Source organism: Carassius carassius, chromosome 29 (assembly GCF_963082965.1).
Source record: "Carassius carassius chromosome 29, fCarCar2.1, whole genome shotgun sequence".
Classification (NCBI taxonomy): domain Eukaryota; kingdom Metazoa; phylum Chordata; class Actinopteri; order Cypriniformes; family Cyprinidae; genus Carassius; species Carassius carassius.
This window is the reverse complement of record NC_081783.1, coordinates 21,657,345-21,670,042: the sequence shown is the minus strand read 5'-3', so window position 1 is coordinate 21,670,042 and position 12,698 is coordinate 21,657,345. Positions and strand designations below refer to the sequence as shown.

The 12,698-nt window shown below is 42.2% G+C and overlaps 1 protein-coding gene across 1 annotated transcript in view; it reads right to left on the bottom strand.

Annotated features, from left to right (window-relative positions):
* The window catches only part of LOC132109881 (short transient receptor potential channel 7), a 168,337-nt gene that overhangs the window by 88,377 nt on the left and 67,262 nt on the right, over positions 1-12,698 (bottom strand). The window contains exons 4-5 of the mRNA XM_059516277.1: positions 11,054-11,218; positions 727-943 (exon numbers count right to left, since the gene is read on the bottom strand). Coding sequence (XP_059372260.1) covers positions 727-943; positions 11,054-11,218 — 382 coding nt within the window. The remainder of the gene's footprint in view (positions 1-726; positions 944-11,053; positions 11,219-12,698) is intronic.

Below are 12,698 nucleotides of genomic sequence, written 5' to 3'. Positions count from 1 at the left end.
TCAAGAATCCTACCTGCAAAGCTACCTGAAAACAATGCAACTAGGACAAAAGCATTTTTTAACGCATAGTGTGGTCGCACCAAATGTTGAATTTAGTTAAGTTGATAGAAGTTAATTAATAAAATAGATTTATGGTATTAGTTTTGAGGGCATCTTCACTTTACAGCAATTTTACGAAGTGCCTAAAACTTTGCACAGTACTGTAGCGTTGCAGGTTTCTTGAAGTGTCTTGGAGACATTGTTCTTCTGGATTTAATCTGTCTCAGTTTGTTCTGTTTCTTCATGGCATTCCAATCAAATTGGATGAGACTGAAATCAGATCTCTGTGTGGAGCACGGGGTGTTATCAGACTCCTTGTTCAAAACAAAAAATCTCACTGGATTACTACATTTAATGGCAAAAATAATGTTTGGAAATGTAAACTGATATTACCTACTGACACAATACAGCAAAACAAAGAAATAACTGACTTAAGACCAATTTTTGTTGGTGAAAATACTAGTGGCCTAAGACTTTTACACAGAAGCGTATATTTATATACACACATTTATACACACGCACACACACACACACACTGGTGGAAACTCGTGCGCGCACTGAAACGCATCTATAATCAGAATCCTTTTATCTTCCATTATCTGTGCAGAAAGACAGCACTGCAGGAGTCAGAATAACACACACACACACACACACACACACGCACACGCACCCTGATCCAGGTCTTACCCAGAACCCATTTCATGATGAGGAGCTCAGTCCAGGAGAACTGCGTGGTCTTGACGCGAAACACCTGCCGTGGATGATCCGTTATGGTCTCGTTAGGGAGGTTCTTCACACCCTCAAACCGGTCTGATGCATTCAGAATGAGCAGACCCAGGAAGATGGTGAACGACACGGCATGAGCGACAAACTTCATGAAGGGACTCCGTAATATCTGACCCAGCTGGAAGACATAAAGATGAACATGAGATATTATGTTACAGTATAAAATACAATAACTTTAAATAAAAATAATTGAAGTCCATGAAGCCCCCTCAGCTGGGATCGTGTAGGGCCCTTTGAAGCTTTACTGAAACTCCAGTTTGGACCTTCAATCTACTGTTCCTCACTGAAGTCCAATATTTGGAGAAAAATCCTGTAATGTTTTCCTCAAAAACCTTAATTTCTTTTTGACTGAAGAAAGAAAAACATGAACATCTTGGAAGACATGGGAGTAAGTAAATTATTAGGATTTTTTTTTATTCTAGAAGGAAACCAATCCTTTAAAAGGTATGAAGATGATGATTATAAAATGAAGAAAACAAAGTTTTAATCTTTAAGTTTACATGATACAAAAATAAAACACAAAAAACAAACAATTATGGAGGGGAAAATCATAAAGTTTAGCGCAACATCAAAATGAATGGAGATGATGTGAATGTGAGGTGAATTTCATACAGCTGATGCTCTGACTATTAGATTAAGACACGAGTGTATAAGGAATAATCCCACTGTGATATATTGATGATTCTTTTAAATATTCGGTCATACAAACACATTTATCCACAACAGCAGAGAAGTTTCTCTCAGATGAATTGGCTCTTACTGGAGGTTTATGAAACTATTTTTCTCTGAAAGATCATCAGAGACTTTATCCGAAATCAATCATTTGTATTCAGTCAGTGTTTTTCTCAGCACAGATGATGTGAAGGTTGTGATTGCCCTTGCGTTCAAGTGTTTTGCACACAATACCTTCATCATCATCATCAACTCTCTCTTTTTTTAAACACTTAAATGAGACATTGCTGTCTACATAGGCAGCTCCCTTCTAAAGGAGCATCATGAGTGAATTAATTCGAAAACACTCTACATAGGTAATATCACAGTGCTCTTCACGGAATTAAACATGAAGATTTCAATTTGATGCTAACATGCAGGAATGATACGAAAATAAGTTTTTTTAATTTTTTTATTTTACATTTTTTTTTTATAAATTATAATAATATATATATATATATATATATATATATATATATATATATATATATGTTACAAACACGCCAGGTTCCACCTCCACTCACTCATAACGCCTGCCCTCACCGGAATACTAATCACTTCCACCTGACCCTCATCACCATCCAATCACATCAGCACTATAAATACCACACAAAAGCACTCAGTCAGTGTCCGGTTTTGTTCGCGACAAGGTCTTACCTGTATGCTAACTCTAAGGACTAACTCTACCTCTACTTACCTCTCTCCAGCGATTCCCCGAAGATCCAAGTCTCCTTCGTGTGTGTGGTATACCTCCCTCCTCTGACGTCTTCACCAAGCTATCACGGATCCATTCATCACTGCCATTCATCACTCTACCCAGCACTACCCGCTCCTCTGCTTGTGCCTTTAATAAACTATCTTTCTGTTACTCCTCAGCCTCCCGGGTATTCTGTAACAGAAGACCGTATCAACACCACTTGGCACAAGCATGAGCCTCACGGAGCCCTTTCAAGATCTGGTCGATGCACTCCGTAGGACACTCACAGCTCAACCCGCATCCCCAACACCAGCGAGCACTTCCGCCAATGATGCCAGCACTTCCTCACCTTCTGTTCACGCCAGTCCCATGGCCAGGCCGGTGCCCTACTCTGGTTCGGCGGAGGGGTGCAGCAGATTCCTCCAATGCTCGCTGGTCCTGGAGATGCAACCGCACTTATACCCCACCGAGAGATCCAAGGTAGCATTCATAATTTCTCAACTGCAAGGTAAAGCACTACTGTGGGCAGATTCTATATGGACTCAAAATAACCCAGTTATCCAGTCTTATTCCAGCTTCATCGACCATTTCCGAGAAGTTTTTGGCAGACCAGCTTGGGACTCGTCAATTGGTGAGAAGCCGTATAACCTCAAACAGGGAAAAATGTCTGTCAATGAATATGCCTTTCAGTTTAGGACTCTAGCGGCCTCCAGTGGATGGAACGAACCGGCTTTACTGACTACCTACCATCAGGGATTGGAACCTCGAGTGCGGTTGCATCTTGCTGCATACGAGGACACCATCGGACTTGAACTGTTCATCCAGCTTTCCATTCGCTTCGCCACCTGTATGCAGTCATGCTTAGAGCACCAGGGCCAGGCATATTCCACCTCGCCACTCTGCCGACCAGAAGCCGTCAGCTCCCCAGAACCAGCCAGCGAACCCATGCTAGTGGACTCATATCGACTCTCGATGGCTGAAAGACAAAGACGGCTGGCCCAGAATCTATGCCTCTACTGTGCAGCCCCGGGGCATATCATCACTGTATGCCCTGTCCGTCCTCCTCGTCCCATGGTGAGTGCCATTCTCCCTTCAAGATACCAAATGAAACCACTCACCACCGTTGTGACACTTACTGCCGCTGACCTCTCTCTTCCAGTTTCTGCCCTCCTCAATTCTGGGTCAGCCGGCAACTTCATCTCTGGCGCCCTCTGCTGTCAACTCAAACTCGCTACCACAGCCACGCCGTCAGCCTACCAAATCCACACAATTACCGGCAGAAGTGTCAAGTAACGAAGTACAAATACTTCGTTACATTACTTAAGTATAAATTTTGGGTATCTATACTTTACTTGAGTAATTATTTTTCAGCCGACTTTTTACTTCTACTCCTTACATTTTCATGCAAGGATCTGTACTTTCTACTCCTTACATTTAAAAAAAAATAGGTTCGTTACTGCTATTTCATTTCGGCTTGTTTTCATTTGTCGTCATTAAAAAAAAAAAAAAAAAAAAACTATCCAGATAAATCGCGCCATCCGGATGGAGTGAATTTGTGGTTGGATGAGAAGTATAAACATATACCTTTCCGACACCCTATTGGTTTGTACGCGATCCATTGCACCTGCACATGACAAAAATCACATCACACTCCAGCAAGGACATAGCCAGTTTGGGTTCGTTTATCAAAAAATATATTTCTTGAAAAAGAAGGGTTGGGTAGGGAACCGGTATCCGATCACCTGAGAGTCAGTCCCCTTAAATTTCTTATGAGACCGGCGTCAGACCGGGTCTCCTCTCCGTCTTTCAGCGCGCTCTTCAACCTGCAGACCGTGAGCGGAGCAGCGCATGCACACTTAAACACAATCAGAGGACACAAGGTATGTGTTTATCGATAGATTGTTAGAATATCCGTATCTGTGCAGTTCTTTGTCATAAATACAGTTTACAAAAGGTCACAAGGGAGCCGGTTTCCCATCTACTGTAAAGTTTTCGCTCATCACACCACAGCTGTTTCCTCTATCGAAAATCTAGCCCTTAACACATATGAACGAACACATACTTTAATTACACGTATTTAAATATACTTAATTTAATCATACGTATTTAACCTAAGACAAAAGTCTTAGGCACGTTAGTATTTTCACTTAAATGAATGGTGTTCGGCCAGTTATTTATATATTTTGCTGTAGTGTCAGTATAAAATATCAGTTTACATTTCCAAACATTCATTTTGCCGTTGTCAGACTGCTGGTGCATTCAAAATCGCACAAGATTATTATTAAAATGAATGGCAAACTAATTCCTACTGACACACAGCAAAATATATAAATAACTGGCTTAAAACCCTTTTTTGGGGTGAAAATACTAATGTGCCTAAGACTTTTGCACAGTAGGCTACTGTATTTTAAAAACGACATTGTTGCTACTTTATAAAGAATGAGCATACAGTAATTCACAGAACTGATTAAAGACGGTGACAGACAGCACTCATCTTAACTAAATATCAGAGTGAGGGACAGAGATACAGTAGAAACATTATGTGTGGTTTTGTATTAAATGATGACCCAGATTGTGAAATACATTTATTAGCCTTAGATTAAGGGAAGCACAACTTGGGAAATGAGAGCATCCAAGGTGAAAGCTATGGATTTATTTTAAATATTTGTAATGTTCTTTAATATTATCCAGTTTTTTGTGGTTCTTTTTGTTTTTAAGTATCGGTTCAGGCACCGTTTAGGCGCCGGTACAGTTTTAAAAGTATCGAAAAGGCACTGGACCCTACTTAAAAGTTTTTATTTCTCACTGGCTCATTTACCAAATGGGTGCTTTCTCTTCGTCCTCCATAAATTAAGCTACTGTAGGTAATTCGGTAGCGAGACGTTTTAATAAATTATCGTTTGCGATTGACAACGCGATTGACAATGGTGTGATAAGTAGGCTATACCAACTTTGTAACTCGTCAACACCCCCCCCCCCCCCCCCCCCCGAACACTGAACATAGCAGACGTATGTACCGAATACAGGAAGCTATCAATCAAGAAGATATCAGGATTATGAGTTATTTTTCATTTTTAGTTTGATTAATCACTTGGATTAATCATTCATTTTGACAGCACTATAATTTATTGTAAATAGACAACCATACAAGGCTTATTGTTTCTAAGCCTGTCCTGGGTACACCAATGTTCTTGTCCATTGCCCTTGCAGATTCCTGCAGCTAAGCTTGGATGTACATTTACATTCCATTAAAGGTTATTGATGACATGCCTCTGAAGTTTGACTTTTTGCACCATAACAATACTTATAGGCAACTAGTCATCATATCTAGTTCTTTAATGTATCTGCATTGTACTAAAGTGCGTTCATTTTCAATGGGCATATATGCGGCTGAAATAGGTAGCCTAGTGCATCCCAAATTTTTCAACATGAACATTTTAATATAACATTATAGTGATTATGACCTTTAAAAAAAAAAATTGGAGAAAAAAAAAAAAATTTGATGAGGGGTAGTGCACAATAGGCCCCTGTGGCGCGGCCTAAGCTTTTGTTCTTAATGGCATTTTTTTTCCTTGCATTACTTTTACTTTTAGACTTTAAGTAGTTTTTTAAACCAGTACTTTTACTTGAGTAAAAAGCTTGAGTTGATACTTCAACTTCTACAAAAGTCTTTTTAAACCCTAGTATCTATACTTCTACTTGAGTAATGAATGCCAATACTTTTGACACCACTGATTACCGGCAGGCCGTTGGGTAGAAGATGTGTACGTCATAGTGTGGGTCCCATTTCCCTCCAAACCGGACTATGCCACCACGAGGAGATCCATCTGCTGGTTCTGGAGGAATCCACCGCTGACGTCATTCTAGGGCACCCATGGTTGGGGCAGCACAATCCTGGAAAACGGGCGAAGTCCTGAAGTGGGGCGACTCCTGTTTCAAGAGCAGCATCTCTGGTTGTCCTGTCCCAGCCAAACCTTCCCTTGCACCTCTTCCAGTTTATTCTACCTCAATAGAGAGCCCAGTGGAAAACCAATCCATTTCCATCCCTACCTGCTACGCCCCCTTCAGTGACGTCTTCTGCCCCAAACGGGCTTCCAAGCTGCCTCCACACCGGCCGTGGGACTGTGCCATCGATCTGCAGCCGGGTGAACCAGTGCCTAAAGGAAGGATCTACCCCCTTTCCATTCTGGAGGAGAAGGCCATGGAGGAATACATCAAGGAGGCGCTGGCCCAGGGTTACATTCGTCCATCTACCTCTCCTGCTGCTTCGAGATCTTCTTTGTAGAAAAGAAAGACGGAGGCTTAAGACCCTGTATCGATTATCGGGCTCTCAACAACATAACCGTCAAATTCAGATACCCACTTCCCCTCGTCCCAGCTGCCTTGGAACATCTCCGTGGTGCCACTGTCTTCACCAAGTTGGACCTCCGCAGCGCCTACAACCTCATCCGGATACGAGAGGGGGACGAGTGGAAAACTGCCTTCATAACCCCTACTGGCCACTATGAGTATTGTGTGATGCCGTATGGACTTGTTAACGCCCCCTCCGTCTTCCAGGATTTTATTCATGAGGTGCTCCGGGAGTTCCTCCATAAGTTCGTCCTCGTCTACATTGATGACCTCCTCATATACTCCCGGAGCCTCCTATACATCGACGCCAGGTTGCGGAGATCCTGCAACGCCTGAGGGCCTTTCAGCTATACCTCAAGGCCGAGAAATGCTCATTCCATCACCTCTTAATGCAGTTCCTTGGGTACAACATCAGCAGCAGTGGCATTTGGATGGACGAGGGGAAGGTGAACGCTGTTAGAAATTGGCCCACTCCTACCACCATCAAAGAACTCCAATGTTTCCTTGGCTTTGCCAATTTCTATAGACTGTTCATCCAGAACTACAGTACCATCACCAGCCCTCTCACTAGTCTCCTCCGAAACAAACCAAAATCACTCTCTTGGACTCCTTCCGCCACAGAGGCCTTCAACACCCTCAAAGAGGCCTTTACGACCACTCCACTCCTGGTCCATCCTGACCCCGACCGACCCTTCATCGTGGAATTCTACTGGAGTAGGAGCGGTCCTATCTCAGCAGCAGGGGACTCCCAGTCGCCTCCACCCATGCGCCGCCTTCTCCCGGAAGATCAACCCGGCGGAGGTAAATTATGACATCGGCAACCGGGAGCTGTTGGCCATCAAGTTGGCCCTGGAAGAATGGAGGCATTGGCTGGAGGGAGCCAAACCTCCACTCTTCCCCTGGTCAGGTGAACCCTCGGATGTCCCCGCCATCAACTTCTGATTCCGGGAAAGCGAGAGGGTCTGGGACGCAGCCCACCACCAACTCCAGCGGGCCTTACGCAGACGCAGAACGACAGCCAACCTTTGCCAATCCGAGGCCCCAAGTTACCAACCCGGTCAGAAGGTCTGGCTGTCCACCCGGGACATCCGCCTGAGCCTGCCCTGCCGCAAGTTAAGTCCCAGATTCATTGGCCCATTCACCATCCTTCAGCAGAGCAACCCGGTCACTTACAAACTGCAATTACCTCCTGAGTACCGGATTCAGCCCACTTTCCATGTATCTCTCCTGAAATCTCACCATCCCTCTGTCTCTCCCTCCACAGAACCTGGTGAAACCAAAGCCCCCCCTCCACTCCTCCTAGAAGACTGTGCTGCCTATGAAGTAAGAGACGTCCTGGACTCCCGGCGGCGTGGTGGACAACTTGAATATCTAGTGGACTGGGAAGGATATGGTCCAGAGGAACGTTCATGGGTCCCACGCAATGACATCCTGGATCTGAACTTACTTAACACCTTCCACTCCAATCATCCTGACCGACCAGCTCCCAGGGGAAGAGGACGTCCAACACCTCATCGGGGTCCTCGGCCCTCAGGAGCAGGCTGTGGGGAGGGGGGTACTGTTACAAACACGCCAGGTTCCACCTCCACTCATTCACAACGCACGCCCTCACTGGAATACTAGTCACTTCCACCTGACCCTCATCACCATCCAATCACATCAGCACTATAAATACCACACACACGCACTCAGTGTCAGTGTCCGGTCTCGTTCGCGACAAGGTCTTACCTGTATGCTAACTCTAAGGACTAACTCTACCTCTACTTACCTCTCTCCAGCGATTTTCCGAAGTCTCCTTCGTGCGTGTGTGGTACACCTCCCTCCTCTGACGTCTTCACCAAGCTATCACAGATCCATTTATCACTGCCATTCATCACTCTACCCAGCACTACCCGCTCCTCTGCTTGTGCCTTTAATAAACTATCTTTCTGTTACTCCTCAGCCTCCCGGGTATTCTGTAACTATATATATATATATATATATATATATATAAATATATATATATATACATACATACAGCACAGACCAAAAGTTTGGACACACCTTCTCATTCAAAGAGTTTTCTTTATTTTCATGACTATGAAAATTGTAGACTCTCACTGAAGGCATCAAGGGCTATTTGACCAAGAAGGAGAGTGATGGGGTGCTGCGCCAGATGACCTGGCCTCCACCGTCACCGGACCTGAACCCAATCGAGATGGTTTAGGGGTGAGCTGGACCGCAGACAGAAGGCAAAAGGGCCAACAAGTGCTAAGCATCTCTCGGGGAACTCCTTCAAGACTTTTGGAAGACCATTTCAGGTGACTACCTCTTGAAGCTCATCAAGAGAATGCCAAGAGTGTGCAAAGCAGTAATCAAAGCAAAGGGTGGCTACTTTGAAGAACCTACAATATGACATATTTTCAGTTTTTTCACACTTTTATGTATATAATTCCACATGTGTTAATTCATAGTTTTGATGCCTTCAGTGTGAATCTACAATTTTCATAGTCATGAAAATAAAGAAAACTCTTGAAGATGTGTCCAAACTTTTGGTCTGTACTATATTTATATATAAGTACATTTAAGTTTAGTGTTTTTGTATTTTCAAAATACATAAAATATGTTGTTCCAGTCAACCTGCTGCTGCTTTCCTAATAATATATTATAATATAAACTGGCATTTCTCTAATCTGCCACACAAAGTTTTTTTAATTGATTTATTTATTTTAAAACAATACAATATGTGTTCTGATTGACCGTATAATGTCACACAACAATTTCACTTTATGTTTTGGAATGGACCAAAAAGGAAACACAAACACACACGTAAATGAACACACACGACACACCACAGATTCTATTGTTTCATATAATACTAATTATAATGTTTTAGATTAATCTTAGTATTAAAAGAACACCTAGTGCAATCGTCTCACACAAACACACAAATACACACTTTCCCTGAGAACCTGTTTGTGTGTAGTGTCTCATATCTCTCCATGAGACAGTGTGTGTTGAAGTGGCCATCAAACACAGAATCAGTGTGTAACTCCTCATCCTCAGCATGGAAGTGAAGCGTGAGTGTTTATCTGTCCATGTGCTTGTTGGAGATTCAGTCTGTAATAGAGCTTGGAGAGATGTGTGTGAATGAATGTTTATTCATGTGAGATTATAGAAAAGCTGAAGCTTTTACCCTATTATATAAATTTTAAAGGGGTCCTATTATGCTTTTTTACAAAGTCTTGATTTTGTTTTGGGGATGTACTAGAACAGTGTGTGCTGTGATTGGTGAGCTGGGCCAGTGTGTGTTGTGATTGACAGCACTCAGCGCCTGGCCGGGAAATGCCCTGCCTCTTCCCAAAGCTGCCTGCTGTGAGCTTCAGTTTAAATATTGCGTCAAAATCAAATCAATTTGAGTAGGTTGAGTAATATGAGTAGGTTAAATGATATATATTATTTTTATTTTTTGGGTGAACTTTCCCTTTAAATCCAAAAACAGACAATAATGTGTCTCAAATATAACACAATATTAACTTATTTACTGAACTATTGTATAAAATCACATTTGCGCTCATTATATTTGAGACAAAACCAGCACTTGTGTGATATTGGTCTCGCTGCTCATGTGTCACAGGTTATCATGTCATATAAATATGAGACAAAAACTCATACAGCAGAATTTTTGCCCCAATATATAGATTTTTAGGGCATAACTGCATTTATGCTGTTGCTGTCCTGGATCATATCTGTCAACACTCAACTGTATGGGGACGGGGCCAGTGCATTAACTGCATTAAAATATTTTAATCACATTATTTTTCAGAACTAATTAATTAACGCATTAAAGTGACAGCTCTGAATAGAATAGAATAGAATAGAGTGACATTACTCCAAAATAAGTTCTGATTTTATACTGAATGAAGCTAAATAAATGTCATGAAACACTAAAACACATTTTATGAGGTGTTAACATAGATGAACAGGTTGCACATCAGTGGCACTCATTATGTCTATTCTTAAGGTAAAATGGGTTTATTATTATTTTTGTTTTGTTTTTTGATGCAATTTTGTTCTTCCGGTTCCAAAAGCAAAGTTGAACCAATGATATGAAAAGTGACGTATATGCTTTCATCTGCAGTGGTGACTGGCTGCCGTGGCTGGAGAGTACACGACTATGTCATCAGTTTTCTGAGCTTTTCTCAGTATTATGCATGAGAATGAACTCTTATGATCCAATCACTGCACTGTATTATGCATGAGGTCTTCTTACAGCGGATAATTCTAATCTAATGATAGAGCTTCCTCGCTGTCAGCTCATCTCTGTGAACATGACCGTAACAATATTTAATATAACGACATGATGAGCGCACATTAGAAGTCATCTTCTACTACAGCAGTGTGGATTACAGTGTTTAAAACAGCTTGTTGAAGATGTAATATTGTACTCTCATCTGAAGAGTCAGAGAAGCAGAGATGTGTGTTTGTCACCTTGCTGCAGGGCATGATCCAGTAGGCGATGGCGAGGAAAGGCAATCCGACAGTGACACCGAGAACGGTCAAACACTTCACCCCGATGGACTGCTGCCGCAAACCTGACAGATTCTCATACCAGATCGTCAGCAGCTGCTGCTGGCAGTTTGGATGAGCCACAAACTGACACACAAATAGAGAAAAGAGAGGAACAATAAATCATATTACAGTAGCCAAACACAAAACATTAACATTTATACATACAACACATGCTATTGTGAATACTGAAAATGTGCTAAACAGACACTGAAGTAGGTTACCTAAGAAACCGATAATTATAGTATTTTTAGTACAAATATTTAGCTATAAAATATTTTTGGAATTAGATAAATGTAGATACACAATAATTGGTTACAATTACTAAAGTATTTCTATAATTTTTTATAGGGGTAAATGTATAACAAATAATAAATAACATATGAAGATGACAAAATCATCTTCTTTTATTCATTTTTAAAGAAATGTTTTAAGTTATCATCAAAACATATTTGTCCGATCAATGGAAAATTATTAAATACTATTAATAATAATTATACATTTGATCATTTTTGAAGAAATTTTAAGTCAAAATGTATTTGTGACTACTGTCATCAAAATAGAATAAAATAAATACTAAATTAAGTAAGGAATAATCGATGACAGGCCGTTGAATTATTAGAAAAATGCCATTACATCTCGTGTGTAAATTATTTTTCTAATAATTCAATGGCCCGGAGACAATAATTCCAATAAAATACTAATTCCAATAAAATAATTTTTTAATTCACTTTATTACTTTTTTCACAAGTAAGGTGCATATTTTCCAAACTCTCAGTACAAAATCCAAACCGATCACACTTTTAAAATTCTTGTTCCGGTTCCTAGACACACTGCCGCTCAGCCCTCCACCAGTTGGGTAAACTCTTTCGCCCTTTTAGCCCTCAGTGGATGGCACGACACTCCTTTGCCGCCCGGTGGACAGTGACGGCTCCTCCGGTTTTGGGTAGCCAGCAGGAGTCCCCTGTTCCCTGCTCCTCCCCATCATGGCGGATGGCAGCAGGCTCCAGCCTCCAGAGCAAATGGCGGCGACTCCTCCGCTCCCTCACGGATGGCAGCTGTCCCTCCACATCCCAGGCGGCCGGCAGCGAGCTCGTCCATCCCCCCGGCAACTCACTCCAGCCCACTGCCTCGAGTGTCCATGGCGGGAGACTCTTCTCCCTGCTCGATTGACACCGCAGATTCACCACAGCGGTGAGGGATCTTCGGCAGCGTGTCCCTCCTTTCTTCCAGATTTTGGCACCAATGTAACACAGTTCTTAGATCGGGAAGGTTGAGGCGGAAACCGGCGAACATTCAAACAAAAACTTTAATAATAAAATAAACACAATACAGCGCAACAGCCTCTCGCGGATGACTGCCGTGCACAAACAAACACAAAATAAAACCCAGGACTGGTCCTCTCTCATCCTTCACTGTAGTACTCCTCCCTTTATCCTTCCAGAGCTCCTCTGTGGGACTCAAGACCAGTGAGTGGCGCAGTTGTCGCTCATTCTCATTAACTCCACCGGCCTCGCTCCATTCCCACAGCTCTCAGCCCCGCCTCTCTCGTCACAGTCAGTGTTAG